General features: G+C 44.7%; 2 protein-coding genes across 3 annotated transcripts in view; one reads left to right on the forward strand and one right to left on the reverse strand.

The window, feature by feature from the left end:
• The window catches only part of crata (carnitine O-acetyltransferase a), a 47,644-nt gene extending 32,279 nt beyond the window's left edge, over positions 1-15,365 (reverse strand). Inside the window, exons 1-4 of one of the 2 annotated variants that reach the window (XM_043720627.1) lie at positions 15,276-15,359; positions 7,518-7,698; positions 3,726-4,004; positions 1,341-1,459 (exon numbers count right to left, since the gene is read on the reverse strand). In XM_043720627.1, the coding sequence (XP_043576562.1) occupies positions 1,341-1,459; positions 3,726-4,004; positions 7,518-7,544 (425 nt within the window). In that variant the 5' untranslated portion in view covers positions 7,545-7,698; positions 15,276-15,359. Of the gene's footprint in view, positions 1-1,340; positions 1,460-3,725; positions 4,005-7,517; positions 7,699-15,275 lie in introns of both variants that reach the window. The other variant, XM_043720626.1, reaches the window with a different exon arrangement.
• A 531-nt stretch (positions 15,366-15,896) lies between these two features.
• The window catches only part of ptpa (protein phosphatase 2 phosphatase activator), a 56,203-nt gene continuing 45,650 nt past the window's right edge, over positions 15,897-26,449 (forward strand). Inside the window, exons 1-2 of the mRNA XM_043720628.1 lie at positions 15,897-15,994; positions 24,144-24,253. Of these exons, the coding sequence (XP_043576563.1) occupies positions 15,973-15,994; positions 24,144-24,253 (132 nt within the window). The 5' untranslated portion in view covers positions 15,897-15,972. The remainder of the gene's footprint in view (positions 15,995-24,143; positions 24,254-26,449) is intronic.

Raw genomic sequence — 26,449 nt, forward strand, 5'->3', positions numbered from 1 at the left:
GGTTGGGCTGAAAATTGAGCAACAGGAGGAGTGGAACAGATTACTGAGCCACAGCAAGATAAGGAAGCAGAATGAGAAGTACTGCACAGCAGAGGAGAAGGAAAGAGGACTAGCAAGATAGAGGGAGGACGACAATAAAGTATGGCCAAAGAGGCAGTGGAACGGGAAGAAAGAGCAACAGCAGACGCAAATGGTGTAGAAGAGAGTGCACAACATGTGATGTTTCCTAAAACCGACCCTTTTTCCTGGAGGTTTGGCCATTGCTATCGTATGATGCCAAATGTTGCATTATTGGGATGTTTAACTATGGCAGAGCTGCTATATAAAGCAAACTGTTATTGTTCAAGGGTTGGGAGTGGACGGGGAATTCTTCAACCAAAACCAGAAGCTGTTGTTTCTTTCTCCCAGTCCAATGTGGAGAATGGAGGATAGCTGCAGATTTTCTACTTCGGGTGAGATCCGTGTCCTCGACACCTTCAACACTTTACCAATGAGCTCCAGTGAACATATTAATAGGAAACACAAGGAGCTGATACAATCTAGAACTCAGGCTTGGAAAATCTCATCTGCCGAAAACAGGACAGAGCTGAACAGAAGAAAAAGTGATGTCAGGGCTAGTCTGATATGTCCCAACCTCTCCCTCACTACTTTCACTAGTGGGCAGGTTAGTTCTCAGAAAGCACAGATTTATCATAACTGGTAATAGAACCAGAGGCAGCAAGAAAACCAATACACAGAATGTTGTGGTGATGTGGAACATGCTGCCTCAGTGGCAGCTGATTCTTTCCCAAGGGTTTGGTGAAATATTTTTAAGTGGCTCAGTGGTTAGCACTGCTGCCTCACAGCACCAGGGTCCCAGGTTCGATTCCAGCCTCGGGTGACTGTCTGTGTGGAGTTTGCACATTCTCCCAGTGTCTGCGTGGGTTTCCTCTGGGTGCTCCGGTTTCCTCCCACAGTCCAAAGGTGTGCAGGTCAGGTGAATTGGCCATGCTAAATTGCCATAGTGTTAGGTGCATTAGTCAGGGGGTGGGTTGCTCTTCGGAGGGTCGTTGTGGACTTGTTGGGCCGAAGGGCCTGTTTCCACTCTGTAGGGAATCTAATCTAATGAAAAAAAGGATTTTCAGGCCAAGCGAAAGAGGGGAGGAGTGGGACTAACTGGACAGTTCTTTCAGAGAACCAGCATACGTTAAATGAGCTGAATAGCCTCTTTTTAGGTGCGTTATTCTACAGACACATTCCAGTAGAGAATGTGGAAAACAATAATGACTGGAGTTATATCTTTTTCTGTTAGCTCCAGCCCCGGCTAATTTAAGATGAATTTTGTACTGCCTGACCATTACCTGAGCTGCCCCTGACGGTCATAGTAATCTTGCTTCGGCAGCACCACACCAGGACTGGAATGGATTACCACGGGAAGTCTGTATTCCAGATAGGCCGTCCTCAACCACCAGTCAGAGAGCTGGACAAGGCAGACAAGAGATAATGTGAGCTTTGAGAAACAATGATCACATGAGAATCCAGACAGGAAATAGGGATTAGCGAAGGCAACCTGTGCAGAGTTGCTGCTAAGTGCTGCCTGATGCACACATACAAGTTTTGCAATAGAAGGCAGTCAAGTGGAGAGGCCCAGAGTGATATTAGGTTCCATCTCTAGCCTTGGGTGGCCACATTCTCAAAAATGAATCTGGGGGAAGACAGCCTTAACACTCACCCACACTATTAAACAGCCTGAACCAATTCTCAGGATCCAAAGTTTCCCTGCTCCAGCCATTGCTCATTAACCCCTTTACTCTCAGCCCCCATTACTCAGACATTTAGCTTTGGTGTTATTTTCAACTGATTTCACGGGAAAACTGTGGGGATTTGGGTTCAATTGGGAGGGGTGGAGGAGCAGGAGTGTGAAGAGCAAATGAACATACAAATTAGGAACAGTTGGCCCTTTGAGTAATGTGCATCTGCAAAATAAAAAGCTGATTTTAAAGAAGTGTGTGTGTAAAAGGTTAGCTCCACTTCCATCCTTTAGTGCATGGCTTTCCAAGGGGAATAGAGACACCTCTGTCCTCTGTGGATTGAAGCACTGGGACTACCACGACAGAGAGAGATGGAATGAGAATGAGGAGAATGTGTCATTGCATCCGTCCTGTGCCAGAGACCAGAAGGACATATTCCAATACGGCTTTTGGAGCTTGGATTAAATGGCTAGCACACTGAGCACAGCACAACCACACACTGATACAGTAATGCCTACATTTAAAAAAAAATTCATTCACAGGATGTGGGCCTCAATGGCTAGGCTAGTATCCATTACCCATCCCATCATCTGCCATGGCAGGATTTGAATCCAGGTTCACGAATGACCAGCCCTGTGTCAAAACCATTGGTCTACTGTAGTCTTCTGACTGCTGCATCAAACACTGGTCTCTGACATCCCGACTGACAACTCACCTTGCTCTAAAAAGCCCATCCCATAATAAGCAGACCTCCTTAGTTGACCATTTATGAGGAACGTGTACTTGTTACTGCCTCCTTCCCTGAATCAGTGTGGGGGTTCCTTGCTCACACACATTACTGAAGCCCATTTGATTTATTACAGCTGTAGAGGGTACCAATGAGATCAGGAACTCAGCCCACTGCCAGTCCATTCATTCTGGGACGTGTTCAATGAGCAGAACTGTTGGCACAGACAACCACGGTGAGGCATTTCTTCCAACATGACAACCCAGTCATATTGTGGCGTAGAAGAAATTTCCTGAACCGTGGGCAAAAATGTGACTTGCGGAGCTGGGGATTAATATGAATATTTTCTAAAAGCCAGCACAGGTATAATGGGCCAAATGGCCTCCTTTCTGCTGTATGATTTAGAGATGATAGTGCAATTAGCTTTACACCACCACGGATATTTGGCTACACTCAACTAATATTTCAAAAAGTTCATTCATGGGAGGTGGGCGTTGCTGACTGGGCCAATATTTATTGCCCGTCTCCTGCTGTCATAGAGTCATAGAATCAGATGTACAGCACGGAAAGAAATCCTTCGGTCCAACTTGTCCATGGCGACCAGTTATCCCAAACCAATCTAGTTCCACCTGCCAGCAACTGGCCCATATCCCTCCAAACCCTTCCTATTCATTAACCCATCCAGATGCCTTTTAAATGTTGCAACTGTACCAGCCTCCACTATTTCCCTCTGACAGCTTGATCCATACATGCACCACCCTCTGCGTGAAAAAGTTGCCCCTTAAATCTCTTTTATATCTTTCCCCTCTCACCCTAAACCTATGCTCTCTAGTTCTGGACTCTCCCCACCCCAGGGAAAAGACTTTGTCTATTTACCCTATCCATGCCCCTCATGATTTTATAAACGCCTATAAGGTCACCCCTCAGCCTCCGACGCTCCAGGGAAAACAGCCCCAGCCTGTTCAACCCGATAGCTCAAATCCTTCAACCCTGGCAACATCCCCGTACTATCTTTTCTGAACCCTTTCAAGTTTCACAACATCCTTCCGATAGGAAGGAGACGAGAACTGCACGCAATATTCCAAAAGTGGCCTAACCCATGACCTGTACAGCCCCTGTCCTGGAGGCGGTCATGGTGAGATGCTTTCTTGAATTGTTGAGATGTTTGTCTCAAATCTTGTGAGCAATAGCTCACTCTGTCCCCACCATTTGGACATACCAATCAGTCAAAAATCAAAGCAACATCAGCCAGGAACCCAGAATTATACCCAGTTTTCAGTCTTCCTTGCTCTTCTTTCCAAGCTTGCTTGAAGCCTCTCTCCTACTCCACTCTTTTGGCCAAATTCTTTGACAATCTGCTTGGTGTTTTCTAACTCCTCTTGGCTGACGATGGGCTCCAAGGCCAGCAGGTAACGCTCGAGAGTCTGCTGGAGAGGAGGAACTGGCAGCCGAGGCAAAGATTTCTGATGGGCAAGATACCGTCCAGGAAGCTTTGTGGGAGCTACGGGCCTCACTAAACATCCAGGCTTCAATGCGGTGAACCGGAGCTAAATATAATAAAAAGAATTGTTTATGAACAGGTAGCAAATTAACAACAATGTGCATGGGCCTTTAGTGCAGAAAAATGTCAAGGCTTTACACTGCAATGTCAACAAATCTTAACATCAAGCTACACAGGGGATATTAAGACAGATCAATGATTTAGATTTTGGGTATTATCTTAAAAGAGGAAGGAGAGGCAGAAATTTATTGAGGGAATTCCAGAACTTAAGGCCCAGGCAGCTGAAGGCCTGGCTCCCAATAATGGAGTGATTAAAATCAGCACAAAGGGCCAGAATTGGCCAGCCACAAAGATCACAGAGTTGTAGACCTTGGTTAACAGTCATAATGGGATAGGATGTGTCCATAGCTCAGGTTCACAAAGATCTTACAACAAACTTCAGCCCAGGGTCCTTTTTACAATATACACTTGCCAAGCTGTGTATTTTTTATTTGAATGTTTGTATATTAGCTCTGTGTTGTTGGTAATTGACATTGCAATGACTGGCTTCTACCATTGAATCATAAAGGCCAAGTCAGCAAGATGGCCAGTTTCATTTTATTACAATTTCAGTAAATATTATACCTCATAACTCGCATGATAACACATAATAAACACCTATAGGAGAACAGAAAACAGGAAAGATAAAATAAAGAATTAAAGAAATGTACTAAAACCTTGCCTTTTTTAAGGAAACCTCTTAACTGATGGCACTGCTAACATCTTCCACAAGGTTATATCTGTTACAACACAGACAATTCAGGTGAAGTGGTAACAGAGTGGTAATGTACTAACAATCCAGAATTCCAGGTCAATGTGCTTGGTTCATGGGCTTGAATCTGATAAGAATCTGGTTTAAAATGCCAGCCGAATTAGGCTCATGTTAACCACCACTGATTGTTGTAAACACACACCTGATTCACTAAGGTCCTTTAAAAGGAGGAAATGTGCTGCTTTTCTCTGGCCTAGCTGTCACATGACTCCAAACTCATAGCAAATGTGGTTGACTCTGAACTGTCAGCAACTGTTGGAGGGCAACAACTGCTGGCCTAGCCAATGATGCTCACATTCAATCAATAAATTAAAAATTATACACAACAAATCCCCTGTGGCAATAGGAGGGCTGCATGTATACTCTGATCCTGCATTGGAAGGCTGTAGTCAATCAGCAGCTCCTCTGACTGACATTCTAGGACAGCGATGCGCCTTACTGGATTATAACTCTGTTATTTCAAACATCTCCCAGATAAACAGAAGGGCAGCTTGCACGTTGTTTGCTGACCTCCTCAGGGGTACTGATGTGCTGGTGAGGATTGAGCGAAGGGGCAGAAGTAACTATTAGCTCATTGAAAGAGCCTACAGTCACCAGGGACTAAATGAAGGAAAGCCAAGTCGATCTTAGGCCACCTCCACTGAGCTCTCACCAGGATTCAGTCTCGATGGCAAAGCAGACATTGCTGATTACTCTATAATGTGAACCATTATGAGTCAGCAATTATAAAAATAACAAAATTGCCTAATTTCTCCCCCCACAGACTCATCCACGTGGCTATCCTTCACTTGAATCTAGATGCTGATTATTGTTGAGTAATTCAACAGTTGTGGCATCATAGCTAAATCCAAATCATCTTTACCGTCACCTTGCAAACCTGCAACCTTTATTACCCAGAAAGACAAGGGCAGCAGAAACATGGGAACACCACTATGTACAAGCTCCCCTCCAAGGCCTGCACCATCACCATTCGGAAATATTTTGGCCCTCCTACCTTGAAGCTCCCTTCTGTCACTGTGGGTGTCCCTACACCACAAGGTGCCAGCTCACCACCACCTTTTCTAAAGCAACCAAGGATGTACAATAAATGTTGGCCTTGCCCACATCTCAAGAACAGATACATAAAAAAGATCCACCCAATTGTTTTCCAACAAAGGTTACTGCAGTGATTGAGAGTGGATTCCCCAAGTGAGCTCAGGACACTAACACTGCACAAAAACCTTAATTCCTGAGCCCTACTATCTTCAGCTACTTCAATGCCTTTCTCACCATGAGGTCAGAAGTGTGAATATTCACTGAATGTACAATATTCAGTACCATTCATGTCTTCTCAATTACTGAAGCAGTTGGTGTTAAAATGTACTAAGACATGGACAACATCCAGACCTGTGCTGACAAGTAACAATCACGCCACACAAGTACTGGACAATGACCACATCCAATATGACAGAATTTGACCATTACCCCTTGACATTCAATGGTATTAAGCTCACTGAATCCCCCACTATCAACATAATCAAGGGTTACCATTGACCAGAAACTGATTTGGACTAGCCATACAAATAACCAAATTGGAAATTGCTAGAGAAATGCAGCAGGTTTGGCAGCATCTGTGGACAAGAAGGGTCACTGGACTGGAAGCATTAACTCTGCTTTCTTTCCATAGATGATGCAGATCTGCTGAGTTTCTCCAGGATTTTCTGTTTTTGTTTCATATTTCCAGCATCTGCAGGTCTTTATTTTAACCATTTAAGTACAGTTGCTACAAGAGTAGGTCAGAGATTATGGATTCTGAGGTGAGTATCTCACTTCCTAAGTCCTCAGAATATGTCCACCATTTACAAGGCATAATTCAGGAGTGTGATGGAAAACACTCCACTTGCCTGGATGGATGCAGCTCCAATAACACTCAAGAAACTGGACATACTTCACGACAATGAAAATGATCTTTGTTCAGCTCCCCATTTGATACCTTCAATGTTCACTCCCTCCACCATGAAGGTACAGTAGCAGCAGTGTGTACCATCTCCAAAATGCAATGCAGCAACTCACCAACGGTCTTTCAACAGCACCCTTGAAACCCAGTGACCAATAACATTGGGAAGGTCAAGGACAGCAGATACAGGTGAACACCACTACCTTCAAAGTCCCCTCTAATTCATTCACCATCCTGACTTAAAGTCATAGAGACATACAGCATGGAAACAGACCCTTCGGTCCAACGTCTCCATGCCAACCAGATGTCCTAAATTAATCTAGTCCCATTTGCCGCTGTTGCTTCACTGCTATTGGGTTCAAAAACCTGGAACTTCCTTCCTGACAGCACATTGCCTATCCCAAGGACTGCAGTGACTCAAAACAACAGCTCCACGCCATCTTCTCAAACTCAATTATGAATGAGTTATAAATTCTGGCCTAGCCAGCAAAACCCTCATCACAAGAAATTCTGGAGGTCGGTTGACTGTGGATGGAAGCTAGGTTGGTCCTGGGGCATCCTTCTTGATGTTTACAGTTCTGTTTGAGCGTGGACAGAGTACCTCCTTGCCTTTTCTTACCTAACACAGCAGAGCTGCCAGAATACAGACTTTGGCTTTGCTAACCCTGCCCACTTAGATAGCAGATCAGAGTGGTTAGAGCTTTAAAGCAGGCATCATGTTAGAGGAAAAGGAGTGTTAGTTTTGTGTTAGTGGAAGGAGCTGACTGCTGCTTTGTTCAATAGATTTTCATTTGTAAATATTCATACTGTACCTTCAGGAAATCCTTCTTTCTATCCATCGTGGAAACATAAACATAAAAGCCAAAAGCACAGCCCCTCCTTTAATTCTGCCCTGCTTGTTTACCACTCCAGAGCAGTTAATCTGAGGTTGAAATGATACACACATGTAATGAGGGCTGTGTCTTAACAGCCTTCTCCTCCCTCGTTCTAAATCTGTCAAAAACAAAACATAAAATAAAATAAAAGGAAAAAGGCCAGATATTTCACTGCTGATATCAATACAATCCAGATGTTTAGAAGAAACTGCTGAAAATTCCCATTCCCGGGCTGTTTCTTCAAAATGGTCTTTGCAGATTCCGAAATGTCGAGGTACGCAGGAACCGAATAACCTTACAGCAGCCACTCGTGTCAATGTGGCTGTGCTACCTGGGAACATGGACTGAGAATGTTCATGAGAAATTCCTGGCTTTGTACCCTCAACCAGGCCAATAGCAGAATGGCTGGAACAAGGTCAGATGATGTGGAGAAGACCAGTTCAGACAAGAGGAGATATTAACCAAGCCAGGCTCTCAACAGACACTGACTTACTTGCTGAATATTTTTAGCATTGTCTGTTATAAAAACATAAAATGATCTAAGCCAGTTTCCTGCTCCTGATTAGGAGTGATACGAATGGCAAAGGATTGGGGTCAGCTGTGATGCCCTAATTATTGAATATCTGCCTCTCTCCCCACAACACCGTGCTGTTGTATCACATGTTGTTCGAAATGAGGCCCTGGTGGTGGCCGATGCCTGTGGAGCAGTGCTTTGCTCGACACCAACTCCAACAACAGTGGAAGCTGCTAGGAGCATGTGTTAACTCAACTCATACATTTTATTCAGAGTTACATTACAGGTTAAATTCAAAGCTACATAAAGTATATTGCAGTATAATGTAAATTTCTTTCAATAAGAGGCTCACTACACACAATTACAGATTATATTAAATATTTATGGAAAACATACAGTGCAGGGGTTTGACACTGTGTCCAGCCCCTTGGTGTGCTATGGTGGAAGAACCTTTAAGCTCTGTCCTTTCCCCTGTAAATTTCAGTGGCAGCTGCCCCAAGCTTTACAGTGCTCCACAACACGTATTCCTGAACTTCGGAACCTGTCAGTTTCCTGGACATGCTGACAAGTTTCAACCAGACCCAAAGATCATCGATTACTGAGGTGACAGCCCTCACTGCATCCCCGGGAAAAGCCCAAACAGCACAGAGTCCTGCATCACAGAGCTTTTGGGAGGAACCCTCACAGAAATCATCCTTCTTTGCAAAGACACACTCCGTAAGGTGGTGAGTGACTGTGTCTTCCCTACCACAGCCACTTACAGGACAGTGAATGGTATGGGGTGACATCTGGAGCTACAGGAACAATCTGACAGGAGGGGCCTCCTTGCCACTGAACAAGCTACATCTTGGTGAAAACAAAGGGCTCTGATGAAGAGTCATCGAGTCTTGAAGCGTTAACCTGCTCTCTTTCCACAGATGCAGCCTGACCCACTGTGATTTCCAGCATTTTTTGTTTTCAATAAAGAATCCAACAACTGCAGTAATTTACTCCGGCCTAAGCTACATCCTGGTGTTTGTTTGAAAGTTACAGGTAAAGATATGATGGATGAGCAGGACTTGGTTATCAGACCGTTTAAGCTGCTCTGCCACTCAGTGAGAACATAACAGATTTGATTATTCCACATTCCTATCTACCTCAAATAACCTTTCACACACAGATTCTTAACAAACAACCTACTTCTGGCCTAAAAATATTCAAAATCTATTTCCACAGCCTTTTGACAAAGAGAGTCCCTGAAACTCACGACCCTCTGAGAAAAGAAATCTCCTTACCCGGTCTTAAATGGACAACTCCTGATTTTCAAACAGTGATCCTCTTTCTAGAATCTCCCTCAAATGGAAACATTTTTCTGCATGCACCCTGTCAAGTCTTTTAACTTTAAAGGATACAAGCCTAGTCTAAGGGCTTATGGTGCAGTGGTAATGTCCCTACCACCATGCCAGGAGGCCCAGGTTCAAGTTCCTTGTGCTCCAAAGGTGTGTAACAGCATTGCTGGACAAGTTGATTAGAAAATTTCTCCCTAGCCTGTCTATCCTTTCCTCACAAGACACTCCGCCCATTGCAGACATTAGTCCAGTGACCCTTCTCTGAACTGCTTCCAGAGTATTTACATCCTTTCTTTAATAAGGAAACAACACTACACAGAACACTTCAGATGAGGTTTCAATGTCCTCTGTAACTCCCTACTTTTGTATTTAATTCCCTTTGCAATGAATGAAGACATTAGCTTTTCTAATTACTTGCTGTATCTGCACTGACCTTTTGTGGTTCATTTACCAGGAGACTCAGGTGCTGCTGGATCTCAGTGCTAGGCAACTTTTCACCATTTAGATTAAATGGTTGTCATTTTTCTTGCCAAAGTGGATAATTCCACACAATAGGAGAAAGTGAGGACTGCAGATGCTAGAAATCAGAGTTGAAGAGTGTTGTGTTGGAAAAGCACAGCTGGTCAGGCAGCATCTGAGGAGCAGGGGAATCAATGTTTCAGACATAAGCCTTTCATCAGAAAGGTTGATTCTCCTGCTCCTTAGATGCTACCTGACCGGCTGTGCTTTTCCAGCACCACATTCTTCAATTCCACACAATACTCAATTTGCCAGATCTTTCCCCAGTCACTAAACATATCTATATCCCTCTGTAGCTTCTTTAGCTCCTCTTTGCAACTTAATAATCTTTCTTAGTGTCATCTGCAAATATAACAACTACTCTAACAGAGCTCAGCTTTCTTCACAACTCGATAGGGTGGATACAAATGGGATGACTCCCTTACCAGGAGTCCAAAACCAGGGGAACCAGTCTCAGAATGAGGAGCAGCTATTTAAAACAGAGAGGAGGAGGGATTTCTTCACTAGGAGGGTAATGAATCTTTGGAATTCTCTGCTCCAGAAGACTGTGGAAGCTTAATAACTGAGCATATCCAGGACAGAAATTAGACTGAGAGAGACTAATGACAAAGGGATTATGGAGATAATGTTGGAAAATGTTGGATGACCACATATAACAACATAACTGTTTTTTGTCTTGTACTTATCAGGACAATTTGCAAGAATACCAATTCAAGGGGAAACCATCATTTATGTTGTATGACTGTTCTGTCAAAATGGTGTTGACAGCAATCTAGGTTTATTCAATATCTTGTTTCAGGTGCATGACACTGTAATCTTTTGCTATAAATTCGGTGTCTTATGATCCTGCTCCATAGCTACTTGATGAGGGAGCAGCACTCCGAAAGCTAGTGCTTCCAAATAAACCTGTTGGACTATAACTTGGTGTTGTGTGATTTTTAACTTTGTTCTGACAAAACCAAGTTTATAAAATCAGGAAGGGCGTAGATAAGGTGAATAGCAAAGTTCTTTTCCCTAGGGTTGGGGAGTTCAAAACTAGAGGCCATACTTTTAAGGTGAGAGGACAACGATTTCAAAGGGAACTGAGGCACAAAGTTTTCACACACAGGGTGGTTCAGATGTGGAATGAACTGCCAGAGAAGGTGGTAGGTACAGGTACGACATTTAAAACGCATTTGAACTGGTACATGAAAGGTTTAAAGTGAAATGGGCTAAATGCAGGAAAATGGGATGAGTTTAATTTGGGAAACCTAGTCAGCATGGATGAGTTGGTCTGAAGGGTCTGTTTTGTGCTGTACGATTCTATGACTCTTAGAGAGGTGCTCAGAGAATTGTCTTTCCTCAACAACAAAGCAAATGGGAGAGTCAAGTGTCAATGATCTTAACAAGTGATGGAAAAGTCAGGAATCAAACCTGGGAGATGATATTTTTGTATTTAACCTCAGTTTAAGCAGTCAGTAAAGACAGACATGTTGCTCAGATGCAGCTGTTCCTGGGGAAATAAGGCAAGTTGGAAGTCAATGTCACACCACTCAGTCTACAATGCACAGTTACACAGAGAGCTATATCTGGATAGAATGCGCTATTAATATAACACCATGCCCTTTATAACTAAGCCAGTAGAATGGTGCACTAGGCAGAATTGTTTGGTCATTATTTCATTCTAAATGGTAGGTTTGCTTCTTTATCAGGCTGGGAAACAACAGCATCCTCACTAAAACTGAAAATAAGCAAACATTTCATTCCACTATGCACATTGGCATAAATGTTCAGTAGAAATGTTCAATTGGAGTTTTGTACATATAATTCTGCATGGTATATATTTACACAGGCACAGACATGGACCATTTGGCCTGAGGGGCAATTTGATTGCAACATATAAAATCTCGGGGAGGTCTTGACGGAGATGGATTTGGAGAGGATTCTCTGGTGGAAGAATCTAGCACTAGGGTCACTTTTTAAAGATCGGGGCTACCCATCAAAAACAGATATTAAGGATTATTTTTCCTCTCAGGAGGACCATGCGTCTATGGAGCTCTCTTCGTAAAGAAAGGTGGTGGAAGCAGAGTTTGGAATATTTTTAAGGCACAGGTAGGTAGGTTCTTGTTAAGCAAGGGAATAATAGGTTAGTGGGGTAGACAGGAATGTGAATTGAAGGTACAATCAGATGAACTATGATTTTAGTCAAAAGGAGAATAGGCTTGAGAGGTGAAACAGCCTGCTTCTGATTTGTATTCAAGTTGGAGCTCAACAGAATCTTGCATATTAAAGAATCAACAGATAGGAATAGTGAGTGGGAAAGAGGAGTTGAGACAGATGATCAGCCATGATTCTACTAAATGGCAGAGTGGGTTCAAAAGGCTGAATGGCCTACTACTCTCTGATTTATATCCTTACAAAATTTTTCACTCATCCCTAGGACATCATCTTCAGCAATAAGAGTGGAGAGGTGAAAAATAAAACTTCTCAGATTGCATGCTTCGGATAAAGCCTATCACTTGCAAACCCTGACAAACTCTGTCAGCCTATCTGAACTCGCTGCCTTGGGAAAGCAGCCAAAATAATTGAAGATCCCACCCAAGTTATACTCTCTTCCAACAGGCAGAAGACACAAACATTTGAAAACATGTACCAACAGATTCAAGAACAGCTTCTTCCCTGTTGTTATCAGACTTAGGAACAGATCTCTCATATTAGAGCTGATCTTTCTTGGCACCTTCTCTGTAGCTGTAACACCACATTCTGTATGCTGTTCTATTATCCTGTGTTCTTATGTAAGGTATGATTTTTCTAGACAGCATGCAAACAATACTTTTCACAATATCTCGTACATGTGATGATAATAAATCGAATCAACTTTCAAAGCCATTCCGTAATTTAGCTGTTAGTTTGCTTACACTGTCACACAAAACAAGCATTGGCTACGCATATAATGGAAGACAGCTTTTGAATTTGCGGAAAATATTTGAAGTTAAATATACAAATGCTCTGATCATCTGTTAGGGATGGGAGTGGAGCTATTTAATACATCATGCCCTTTGTAATCAAACCTTTGTAACCAAATAAATCCGGAGTTAGATTTCTAGCCTCTGCTGAAGTGACTTCAGATCAGGAAGCTTGCAGTATATGCCACAGCCCTTTCTGCACCTTGGCTTTGTTTCACCGAGAATTATTAACCATCCATTACTGTTGTGTTTAACTTCTTATTTTAGTTTGGAGGCAAGCAAGTGTGCCACTAGAGTCAGAGAGATGTATAGCATGTAAACAGACTCTTCGGTCCAACTTGTCCGTGCTGACTAGATCCCAACCTAATCTAGTCCCACCTGACAGCATCTGGCCCATATCCCTCCAAACCCTTCCTATTCATATACCCATCCAGATGCCTTTTTAAATGTTGCAATTGTACCAGCCTCCACCACATCCTTTGGCAGCTCATTCCATACATGTACCATCCTGCGTGAAAAAGTTCCCCCTTAGGACTCTTTTATATCTTTCCCCTCTCACCTTAAACCTATGCCCTCTAGTTCTGGACTTCCCCACCCCAGGGAAAATACTTTGTCTATTTACCCCATCCATGCCCCTCATAATTTTGTAAACCTCCATGAGGTCACCCTTCAGCCTCCGACATTCCAGGGAAAACAGCCCCAGCCTATTCAGCCTCTCCCTGTAGCTCAAATCCTCCAACCCTGGCAACATCCTTGTAATTCTTTTCTGAACCCTTTCAAGTTTCACAACATCCTTCCGATAGGAGGGAGACCAGAATTGCACGCAATATTCCAAAACTGGCCTAACCAATGTCCTATACAGCCACAAAATGGCCTCCCAACTCCTGTACTCAATACTCTGACCAATAAAGGAAAGCATACCAAACGTCTTTTTCTGGGAAAAACTAGAAACCGATGGCATAGTCTCAGAATTAAAGGGTGCCTATTTAAGGCTGAGATGAAGAGGAATTTCTTCTCTCAGAGGTTTGTATATATCTTTGAACTCAATGCCACAGAGAACTATGGGACCATGACCTCGTATATTTTTAGGGTAAGGTCAAAGGTCATATGACACCAGGTTATAGTTCAACACGTTTATTTGAAATCACGAGCTTTCAAAGCGCTGGTCCTTCATCAGGAGAAGGAACAGCACTCCAAAAGCTTGTGATTTTGAATAAAACAGTTGGACTACAACCTAATGTTGTGTGACTTCTGACCTTGTCCACCCCAGTCCAACACTGGCACCTCCATGTTATATTTAAGACCTTGGTTGGTTGGAGGATCAAAGGTTGTGGGAGTAAAGGTCGGGGAAGCATACGTGTGGAATGTCGGATCAGCCGTGATCATGTTGAATGACAGAATAGGTTAGTGAGGTCGAACAGCCTTCTCCTGTTTCTGGTTCCCTCCCCACCCTGACCAGGAGTACAGTAACCAGAACAGGACTGCTTTCAGGCCTCAATCTCACACTGAATGGTTTTACAGCTTGAACTCTTACCTCAGTGCACTTTAGGTCCTGTCATGACGTGGGCTCCTTTCAGCACAGCTAACCCATTTTCATCCCTCTCAGACCCTGCCCCACCTCCACCCCTTTTAGCTGCACCCCCTTACATCCCCCCACCCCCAGTCCTGAAGAAGGATTACAACCAAAACATTGACTTTCTTCACCTCCTGATGCTGCCAGGCTTGGTGTGTTCTTCCTGCCTCCTGCTTGTCTACCCATTATCACCTCGCGAGCCTGTCTTCTTCCCTGGCTCACCATCCACAATCCCTTTGCCTAACTTTAACTCTCTCCCTCTGGACTCCATGATGTGGACGTGCCGGTTGTTGGACTGGGGTGTACAAAGCTAAAAATAAAATCACACAACACTAGGTTATAGTCCAATGGGTTTATTTGGAAGCAGTAGCTACTGCTCCTTCACCAGGTGTAAATTCTGAATCTTATGATCCTGCTCCACAGCTACCTGATGAAGAAGCAGCGCTCTGAAACCCAGTACTTGCAAATAAGCCTGTTGGACGATAATCTGGCGTTGGGTGATTTTTAACCTCTGAACATCTACCACCTGCTCCCCATTTCCACCCCCCACGCCCACCATCATCAAGATAAATACCACTTTTTCCTAGAGACTGTCAGTTCCGAAGAAAGGTCAACGGACTGGTGAACATTTAACACTTGCCCTTCTATCTCTCTCCTCCCATATACTGCCAGACCTGCTGAGTTTCTCCAGTAATTTGTGTTTTTATTGCAGTGACAGAGGGACAGGCCCACCCCCCCCCAAAAGGAGCTGAGACACACAAACTCTGCAAATGCCACATCTGAGATATATAAGAGAGTCAGATATGGTTCACTTACCGCAGAACGCCCTAAAAGCGCCAACATTGTCGGTGTTGACCTCCAAACACACCCTTGTCCCGCCCCCTCAGGGACCCAGAAACTTCCAGCACCACCCCCCCCCACACCCCCCAGGGCATAGGCGGGGCTTACGGCCTGACTGACAGCACCGCCGCCCAGTCACTGTCCTCGCCTTTGACGTCAATGGCACACCTCGCCCAATCTGCGACGGCCTCGAGGGGGGGGCGCGCTCGGACCCAAACCTGTCCTGCCCGTGCCGCCATGTTTGTGCGGGGCACACGGCCCGTCACACGAAACAAAACCCACCCGTTATCTTGGCCCAGCCTTGTTAAGGGGAGATTAAAACCCGTCTTTCACTCACACACAAAAACGTTGCCCAAGTCCGGGAAAGGTGGGCGAGAATACTAGTCGGGGGGGGGGGGGCGGTGGAATGACCGTTTGCCCCTCACAATCATGGAGACCTGCCCCTTCACGGTGTGTGCGCGGGGGAAACGGGCGCTAATAAAGTTCCTTTCAGTCTGTTGGCCGACACGTTGAATGAATGTTTCCCTGGCTTTTTGACGCAGCCACGGAATGTTGGTTTGTGGGGGAGAAAGGGGTAATTAACTGGGCTGGAGTCAAAGGTGAGAGGTCGGGGGTGGGGGTTCGGAGTGTGGTTCCGGGTCGGATGTTGTGAGGGAGTTACCTGGAGCTGAATATGGCAGGTTCCAGTGAGTCAGGTCAGTCTCTGAGCAACAGACCACCTTCATTCATTCATTCATTCAATCAATGTGCTAATCTTTCAGAAGTTGCATGTGCAGGTGTTTGACTTGATGTGTGCAATTGTTTATCTTTTAAATTTGGTGTCCTCCCAGTGTTACCAGGACTTACCCTTCATTGTGGTGAGGCTGTGCCTCACACCTCACACTGAAAGGATCCCCTTTCGTCTCTAAGTGCAGCAAGTGCTGAATGCAGTGAATTTCTGAATCAGCACGCGGTTGGGCTGCTGCCACCAGATGTAGGAGAAGGCTGTTCAGCCCTTTCCAGCTCGTCCTGTCATAAGATGGACAGCATGGTCTCTATCTTCACATTATTTTGCTCCATCTCTATCAGTGCCCTTGTCAATACCACATTGCTTGCTGGGCCAGCTTGGGCATAGATGTGGCAAAGAGTCACTGGGTACCTCCGGGCCTAAAGCACTGATTAGTAAGTTTGTGGATGATGCTGAAGTTGGTGGTATAGTTGACACTGATGAAGGTTACCTAAGATGACAAAGGGATCTTAATCAATTGACCCAATGAGCTGAGGAGTGGCAGATGGAGTTTAATTTGGATAGATGTGATGTATTACATTTTGGTTAAATGAGCAAGACTTATACAGTTAATGGTAGGGCCTGTGTATTGTTTTAAAAGAGGGAGATCTAGGGGTTCAGGTGCATTCTCTGAAAGTTGCATCACAGGTAGACAGGATGGTAAAGAAGGTATTTAGCAGGCTTGCCTTCATTGCTCAGACCATTGAGTATGAGTTGGGTGTCATATTGAAGTTGTATAGGACATTGGTAAGGCCACTTCTGGTCCTGATCATCCTGCTATAGGAAGGATATTACTAAATTGGAGATGTTTCCAAAAAGATTTGTGAGGATGTTGGTGGGACTGGAGAGTTTAAATTATAAGGATAGGTTGGGACATTTTTTTCACTGGAGTGTAGGAAGTTGAGGGGTGACCTTTATAGAGCTCTATGAAGTCATGAGAGGCAAAGATAAAGTGAGTAGCAAACATCTTTTCTCTAGGGTGGGTGAGTTCAAAACTAGGGGTATGTTTTTAAGGTGAGAGGAGAAAGATCCTGAGGAGCAACCTTTTCCCACACAGATGTTTATATATGGAATGAACTGTCAGCGGAAGTGGTAGATGCAGGTACAGTTACAACATTTAAAAGACATTTGGAAAGGTACATGAATACAAAAGGTTTGGAGGGGTATGGGCCAAATGCAGGCAAGTTTGGTTTGGGAAACTTTGTCGGCAGGGAAGGGTTGGACTGGAGACCAACCCCTCCCCATGACTCAAATAAAAAGTCCTGGTGGAGCCTAGAAACCATTTTTGGTGGTAATGTCAAGGTTGTTTGGAGGAAGATTCTGGTTACGTTGAAAAGATCAAAGCCTGAGATGGTGTAATAGATACAGCAAAATTGATTTTAAAAAAAAAATAATTTTCTTCTCTCTTTCCCTGAAGGTATTGACTCTAATTTTGGTACAGTGCCAATAAGTATGCAGAGACAGTGTATGTCTGTAAATTGTGCAGTGATTGGGGGGTTGGGGTGGAGGGCACATTACACTGGAGCCCAAGTACCTGTCCTCTCCTGATCCCTGTGAGTGACCCCCAGCTGATCAAGAGCAGGAGCACTGGCTGATTTTCCTCTCAGGCTCTTGGCTGGAGCTGACTGTTGTAATTTCACAGGAGCACAAGTTTATTAATTGGACCTAGAGCCATCGGTTTGTGACGCCAGCATTGCACCACTGTGGGACGGGAAACTTGCACAGTTCAGTTTAAAAAAAAACAGGAAAGCTTGATTGCATGACTCACAAGGAACCTCACGATGGGCGTCCTTTTAGCTTGTTCATCAGGTCTTAAAACTTCGATTTGCAAACCCTAGTGCAGCATGAGTGATTCCTATCTCTGAAATGCTCCCAGGCGCTGACTGATCTTTACGATGAAGTTGTGCTCCTTTTGTAATGAGCTTTTCACCTGCTTTAATTGATTTCCCTCTTCTGCAGCATTTTGATATCTTGATTTGGTGTAACGTTTCCCATTTTCAAGTTCTTAACTTAGTTATCATCAGTATAAAGGTGACCTGTTCGTTATAATTTTGCTGTTTGTGGGAGCTTGCTGTGCACAAATTGGTTGCCATGCTTTGAACATACGAGCAAGTGAATTCAGAGCAGGCGTAGGCCACTTGGCCCCTCCTGCCTGTTCCATCATTCGGTAGAATCGTGGTTACTTTGATTGTTCCCTCAACTCCACACACCCATCTACCCCAGATGCACTCTGACTCTCTTGTTAGTGAAGAATCCAACTACTGTTGCCTTTTTTAAAAAAAAAAGTTATATGATCCTGTCTTGTTCTGGTGAAGAGTTTCAAAGGTTCCTGACTCTAGGAAAAAGGCCCTCATCTCCATTTTTAAACAGGAGACAATAGTCTCTGCTGGTTTCCTGTAAGAAGACAGTGACAATACATTTTAATAAAGAAAGTGTTCTCACCTCTATTAAAAAGAAATTCGAAATTTCCTTTTAAAGTATTGGAACATTATCTGACATGCACCATCACAACATCCTGCTCCTTGGATGTGTCAGGCTGTATGTGACATGCGATGTTTGGTGAGATTGTCCTATTGGATTGTTGGGAATGGCTGAACAAAAAAAAGACAGTTCCATTGAATTCCCCCTCACCCCTGCTGGTGGCTGCTTCATGCCATGATAGCGGGATTTTGATTGATCACTGACCACTCTCTTTACTGAGACCCTGACACAAGTTGATGAAGCCCTCAGTGAGGGAGAATTTTCAGGAGCCAGAGCTATAAAACCACCCAGTCCTCCCAAATGCTGTCCACCTATTACCCTCCACATCATAAGTTGCTAGCATGCTCTGTCCCAAAGTAATCATTTCTGCACGTTCATTCAAAGTTATAAATTTGGTCAAGTAAATAAGATGTTTCCCTGTGATAGGCTGGTCAGTCACCAGAGGGACCCAGGTTGAAGGCAGTTTGTAAAAAAACCAGGAGGAAGGCTGAGGAAAGTGCTGCCTGAAGGGGTGGTGGAAGCAGAAGGGGAGAGGTTTGCAAGACTGTGGGGAAAGAGCAAGGTTGTGTTAGATCAAAGCAACAGTACAGATGTAATGGCTGTGTTGCACTGTTTTATGACAGAAATCTCTCAGATTTGCACTTTTACGCCTATAAACCCGCACCAATCACAGTCTGAGGAGGACACCCCAACGCAGGGTTGGTGAGTGCTGGGTGTGCAATCTCTCTGCGGATTCGGACTGAGGGAACACACTAGCTGTAATATCCAGGGCTTGCCTCTGCACTGGAGCCTATTCTTCATTCAGTAAAATAACACGAGAGACCCATCAATGACTCTTAACTTCACATGACCCCACTGTCTTCCCACAGTTCTGCAATCCTTTTCCTTGTTGGGTCTTTCAGGAGAAGGGATGACATACTGGTAATGTCACTCGATTAGTAATCTAAAACCCCAGGCTAATCTTCTGGAACATGGGTTTGAATCCCACCATGTCAGATGGTGAAATTTGAATTCAATAAAAAGAGCAGAATCTCACAGCAGCCGCTTAATTGTGGTTAAATCCCATCTGGTTCACTAATGCCCTTCAGGGAAGGAAATCTGCCATCCTTACCTGGTCTGGCCTCCGTGTGGCTCCAGACCCATAGTAATGTGATTGACTCTGAGCTGCCCTAGGAATGGCTGGCTGGCCTGGCCTGGCCTGGCCAGGCCAGTGATGCCCATATCATGTGTACGAATGAAGAAAGAATCCAGTTCCCTTTAGTTCCTATTGAATCTAGTTGCAATGCCGTTTCAGGCTGCACGTCCCAGATTGCAACTTTTTTTTTCTGTGGAATTCTTCTTTTAAGTCTCTCTTTCTAAAGGTTTACTGGGTAAATAGGCCTCCTACAATTGTGCTGCGGTGTAGAGAGGCAAGGATGTGCAATGTTTAAAAGCTATCCCAGGCTATGGGTGGTCCAATTGGCTTCAGCACTGCTAGGTTAGAGGTGGTGGAACCACGCAGCAGGAGTTATAGAGCCCGGTGATGAGGCTACAGGCCTAATAGTCCAGGGACCATATGCTCAGATTCCTTTTGTGTGCATTTTCAGAACCTGAATCTGAGAAAACATCTGATTGTAAAAGACTCCTCTCAGTAAAAGTGACCATGTAGCCATCAGATTGTCATAAAATCCCATTTGGGTCACTAATAACCTCACTGTCCTTAGTCAGTCTGGTCCTGCACATGACTGCAGACCCGCACGGTTGCCCTCTGAAGAGACCTGACAAGTTATTTTGTTCAAGAAACCCATCCACCCATCATCTTGAGGGCAGCCAGGAGATAGCTAGTAAATGCCCATGTCCTGAGAATGAATTGAGAAACGATAACCTCCTCTTGGAAGTTGTGAGCCAGTGTGTACGGGGAGACTCGCTGTTCAGAAACCTGCCAATCTTCATCGACTGGCCTTGCACCTCACCTGTTTGATAAAGTGAGCCTGCATTGACCAGACTCCGGTTAAACTCCCGCAACCCTGTCAGGTCGGGAACGCGTTTGCGATTTTGGAGATTTGTAGCGTATCTTGTTGCAGGTTCCTGATGTGTTCCCGTATTGTTCAGTGGCAGCTACCTGTCCTGTTTGAAAGGGCTGAATGGGGATCTCACTTACATTTTTAATGGGCAGCCCAGCTGTCAGTGTCACAGTAGCTGCTGCCTATTGTTCAGATAGGCCTCTGTACCCTGCGCTGTTAGGGTGAGACAGGTCAGGAGTAATCTTAGATTCAGGCCTGTCCTCCAAGATTCAAAATCATTCTGCAATTTCTCTGCTGTGTTACTGATTGTCCTGAGCTCTCACATACCACACGCTGTTTTACCTGGAGCTTGAATGTGGCAATGCTTCTTTCCTTTACACTTCTTCTAGCTCTTTATTTTGGCTGGTTTTTTTTGCCGTCTGTGATTAGCTTCTCTGCTGTTTCTGTTTTCTTTTCTATATTCTCAGTCAGCTGTTATTGGCAAACATTAAGATTGTTAAGTCCCCAGGGCCAGACTAGATTTATCTTAGGCTGCTCCGGGAAGCAAGAAAGGAGAGTGCTCAGCCACTGGCAAAGATCTTTGCCTCCTCACTCTCCACAGGAGTCGTACCGGAGGATTGGGAGGAGGCGAATTTTGTTCCTCTTTTCAAGAAGGGCAATAGGGAAATCCCTGGCAATTACAGACCAGCCAATCTTTCTTCTGTGCTCAACAAAGTTTTGGAAAGAATTCTGAGAGATAGGATTTATGACTATTTGGAAAAGCATAGCGTGATTAAAGGCAGTCAGCATGGCTTTGTGAGGGGCAGGTCATGCCTCACAAATCTTATTGAGTTCTTTGAGGAGGTGATGAGACAGGTTGAGCAGTGGATGTGGTGTATATGGACTTCAGCAAGGCATTTGATAAGGTTCCCCACGGTAGGCTCATCCATAATGATGATTCCTGCTGAAGGGCCTTTGTTCAAAATGTCGATTTTCCTGCTCCTCGGATGCTACCTGACCTGCTGTGCTTTTCTTCCCTAATCTTGACTCATTCATAAAGTCAGAATATAGGGAGATTTGTCTCTCTGGATTCAGAATTGGCTGGCTGACAGAAGGCAGAGAGTGGTTGTAGATGGAAAGTATTCTGCCTGGAGGTCAGTGTTGAGTGGGGTCCCGCAGGGCTCAGTACTTGGGCCTCTGCTCTTTGTGTCATCAAATTTGTGTTAGCAAATTTACTAACCCGCCCCTCAACCCCCTCATCCAAGTCATTTATAAAAACTACAAAGGTTGGAGGTGCGATTGATAATATCGAGGGCTATTGCAGGCTGCAGTGCGACATAGACAGGATGCAGAGCTGGGCTGTGAAATGGCAGATGGAGTTCAACCTGGACAAACGCGACGTGGTGCATTTTGGAAGGTCGAACTCGAATGCTGAATATAGGATTAAAGACAGGATTCTTGGCAGTGTGGAGGAACAGAGGAACCTTGGTGTTCAAGTGCATAGATCCCTCAAAGTTGCCAACCAGGTGGATAGGGTTGTTAAGAAAGCATCTGGTGTTCTGGTTTTCATTAACAGGGGGATCGAGTTTGAGAGCCGCGAGGTTTTGCTGCAGCTCTACAAGTCCCTGGTGAGTCCACACTTGGAATATTAGGTCCGGTTCTGGTCATCCTACTATAGGAAAGATGTGGAGGCTTTAGAGAGGGTGCAAAGAAGGTTTACCAGGATGCTGCCTGGACTGGAGGGCTTGCCGTATGAAGAAAGGTTGAATAAGCTTGGACTTTTCTCTCTGGAGAGAAGGAGGAAGAGAGGAGACCTGATCGAGGTATACAAGATAATGAAGGCAATAGATAGAGTCAATAGCCAGAGACTTTTCCCCAGGGCAGGATTGACTGCCACGAGGGGTCATAGTTTTAAGATATTAGGAGGAAGGTATAGAGGGGACGTCAGAGGTAGGTTCTTTATGTAGATTGTGAATGCATGGAATGTGTTGCCAGTGATTGTGGTGGAAGCCGAGTCATTAGGGACATTTAAGTGACTGCTAGATATGCACATGGACAGCAGTGAGTTGAGGGGTGTGTGTGTAGGTTATTTTATTTTAGATTAGGAATAATCCTCGGCACAACACTGTGGACCGAGGGGCCTGTTCTGTGCTGTACCTTTCTATGGTGTGTCCAATCCACTCCTAAGGACAAAGACAAATGGGAATGATTTTTGGTTAGTGTACCTTTCCTTCCCCCTCCAACAGACCCCTTGGTGTCAGCCAAGTCTTGATATGTTGCAAATTTGCCTCCCAGACTTGAGCTCAAGTCCTGCTCCTCTGGGTTTAGCACAATCCAAACTGAATCTCGCAGTCCCGAGGGAATCTCGCAGTCCCGAGGGAGTGCGGTACTGTTGGAGGTGCCATCATTTGGATGAAATTTTCAGCTGAAAAGAAGAGATCCTGTGATGCTATTTCTCTTTAAAAAGGAGGGTCATAGAGTCCTGCAGCACGGAAACAGACCCTTCGGTCCAACTCGTCCATGCCAGCCATCTTTCCCAAACCAAACTAGTCCCACTAGCCTGTGTTTGGCCCATACCTTTCTAAACCTTTCCTATCCATATACCTGTCCAAATGTCTTTTAAATGTACCTGTCCCTGCATCTACCACTTCCTCTGGCAGTTCAATCCACATTTGAACCACCCTCTTGTGGAGGAAGTTACCCCTCAGGACCCCTTTTTAAATCCTTCCCCTGTGTCAAAAACACCAATGTGATAATGATTAGATATTTTAATTTTCTGATGTTGATTGAGGGATAAAGGAGAGGACTCTGCTCAATTTGATGACCATTGTGATAATGGACTTCACCATCTGAAAGATGGCAGGTTTGTTTAGGAAGCTTCAAAGTCAATTGTGAAGAGGCCAAAGTGGAGTGAGATTTGGGAGCTCAGCCCTGGAATTGCCAAATTGGGAAGAAAAAGGGCCATTTAGGAAAACCTAATCTGGATAATGTGCATCTTTTAGCCAAGTACAGATGTCAGTTAACACGCACACACACACACACACACACACACACACACACCACAGCAGAAGTTACCAGAGAGCAATACGCAGCAGCAGGAAAGCTTTGGATGACTTGTTCCTCCTAACTAATGGCTACTGGATCTAACGTATCACCCATAATGCCAGCCATACAGCATCAGATACCTTGTTGTAGACTTTTTATACTCCCAGTTTCTCAGTGTTTTTACCAGTTGAGCTAGCTTTAATAGCATTGCTGATAGGAAGTCTTCCTCCCTGGGTCTATTCGAAGCTTGTTCAAGTGTGGATCTTGAACCCTCCCCCACCCCATTTCCAGAGGGTTTCAAGGCAGTATTGAAGCCGCTGTATAAACCATCTTTCTGATGTTCCAGTCAGCACTTATTCCTGAACCGACACCACTCTTAAAAACAAACTGCAGGGTTGACATTTCTGTTTGTGGGATCTTGCTGTGTGTAACTTAGTTGCCTGCATCACAACAATGACCACAGTTCATTCAGTGTTTTGTTGGTTGTAACGGACTTTGGGATGTCATTAGCGATAGGTGCCGTAGGAAAGCAGGGTTATTTTTCTAATGCTGTTATGTGTGTGCGCGCAGGCTCATCCCCGGAAGAGGAGATGCAAATTTCGTTCGCCAATCACAACTTTGTTGTACCAAAGAAAGAGATCAACATGTTCCCGGACATGAGCAAGTGGAAACGTTCCAAGGTGCTGAACTGTCGGGGTGACGTGTGACTGGGGGCTCGGGTGAACAGCTTGTATGACCAGCCTCTGGGTGAGGGGGACGTGGCAGCCCAGTGATAGGTTCTGGATTATGATCCCAGTGACACTATGGGCGGTGCTCCAAGGACCTGGGTCCGAATCCGGAAAATGGAAAAGCTAGGCTTGGGACAATGATTTCAATTATCCTAAAAACCCATGTGGTTCACTGATCCCCTTTTTAGGGAAGGAAATCTGCCATGCCCCACTGGTCTGGCTGACATGGGAGTCCAGGTCCACAGCAATGTGGTTGACTCTGAACATTTTAAGGATGGACAATAAATATTGGCTTAACCAGTGACCCTGTGAACAAATGAAAAATACTTGATTCTCACTGCGTTAATTATTCATTTTAAAATAAAGCAAATGGCCTCCCTTCCCCTCTGAGCTGCTGACAGGTTACAAGAGCATCACTCTCTGCAATGGCAACTGTGGCTCAGTGGGTAGCACTCATATCTCAGAGTTAGACTGTGGAGGGTTCAATCCCTGCTCCCCTGGGATTAAATCTAGCCTGTCACTCTTGGCTCTGTGCTGAGACAGATACTGTGTTTCAGGTGAGATGTTAAACTGAGGCCCCTCAGTACTGACATCCTGGGTGGATGTAAAGGATCCCAGAAGCTGGACAGGGTTCCGGGTGTTGCTGGGTATGGAAAGGTATTATAAAGAAAGGCTGGATAGCCTGGGACTTTATTCACTGGAGGGGAGGAGGTAGAGAGGTGACCTGACAGCAGCAGTTTATAAAATTATGGGTATAGATAGAATTAATGCTAGGTGCCTTTTCTCGAGGATGGAGGATTTCAAGACTGAAGGGCATATTTTTAAGGAGAGAGGTTTAAAAAAGACATTAGGGTCAAATTGTTTACACAGAGGGTGGTTCATGTGTGGAATGAGCTTCCTGAGCAAGTGGTGGATATGGGTACAATCACAAGGTTTAACGACATTTGGATAACTACATGAACAGGAAGAGTTTGGAGGGATATAGGCTGGGAGCAGGCAGGTTTAGTTTGGGACTATATTTAGTATGGTCTCGCTGGGGCGAAGGGTCTGTTTGCATCCTCTATGGCTCTGCCTGTATAAGAGCAGGGAGGGATTTCCCCAATGTACTGGCCAATGTTTATGCCTCCAACAATCACAGTTAAATGGGTTACTTTGGTCATTACAGCCCCAACTGCAAATGGGCATCACAAGCAAGACCAACATTAGTTGCTCAGTCCCTATTGCCCTTGACTCAGAGCCATTCCAGAGGGCAGTTAAGAGTCAGCCACATTGCTGTGTGACTGGAGTCACATGTAGGGCCAGACCAGGTACAGATGGCAGATTTCCTTCCCTAAAAGACATTTTAGTGAACATGATGGACTTTTACTGCAATTGATGGTGGTTTCATGTTTGCCATCACTTTATCTTCCAGATTTATCCATTGAATGTAAATGCCCTGGTGGGGTTTGAACCCCATCCTGTGCATATTAGTGTGGGCCTCTGGATCAGTAATCCTGTAAAAGTTACCACTGTATCACCGTATCCCCCCCCCAAGGCTGTTTGTATATCTTGCTGTATATACATTGGCTGATGATGTTTGCCACAAAACAGCAGCAATTGCTCTTCAATAAATAACATCATTGGCTTTTTTCACTGAGACATCCCATATCTCTGTATTGTTGTGGTGCTCTGACTGCTGACCTTTGTTATTCATTCATGGGGTATGGGCATTGCTAGCTGCGTTAGTACTTACTGTCCATCCCTAATTGCCCCATGGATGGTGGTGGTGAGCTGTCGTGAGTTGCTGCAGTCAGTGTGGTGTCGGTACAGGAGGGGGGGGATTTCTGGGAATTGACCCAGGAACAGTCAAGGATTAGGGTTGTAAATCCAAATCCATATAGTCAGGGTTCAGAGGGGAGTTTACAGGGGGTGGTGTTCCCATGCGTCTGCTGCCCTTGTCCTTCAGGGTGATGGAGGATCTGGGTTTAGAAGGCACTGTCGAACGAGTCTTGGTGATAATATTTAGAAATGATATTAAAAACAGGATGCATGTTTAAATCTTGAGTTATCTCAATGCATTGAGATGTTGCATGATTGATCAATCTCTCTGTCTTCCTCCCTCCCTCCCTCTGTCTCTGTCTCTCTCTCTCCCTCCCCCTCTCTCTGTGT

This window comes from Chiloscyllium plagiosum, chromosome 30 (assembly GCF_004010195.1).
Source record: "Chiloscyllium plagiosum isolate BGI_BamShark_2017 chromosome 30, ASM401019v2, whole genome shotgun sequence".
NCBI lineage: Eukaryota > Metazoa > Chordata > Chondrichthyes > Orectolobiformes > Hemiscylliidae > Chiloscyllium > Chiloscyllium plagiosum.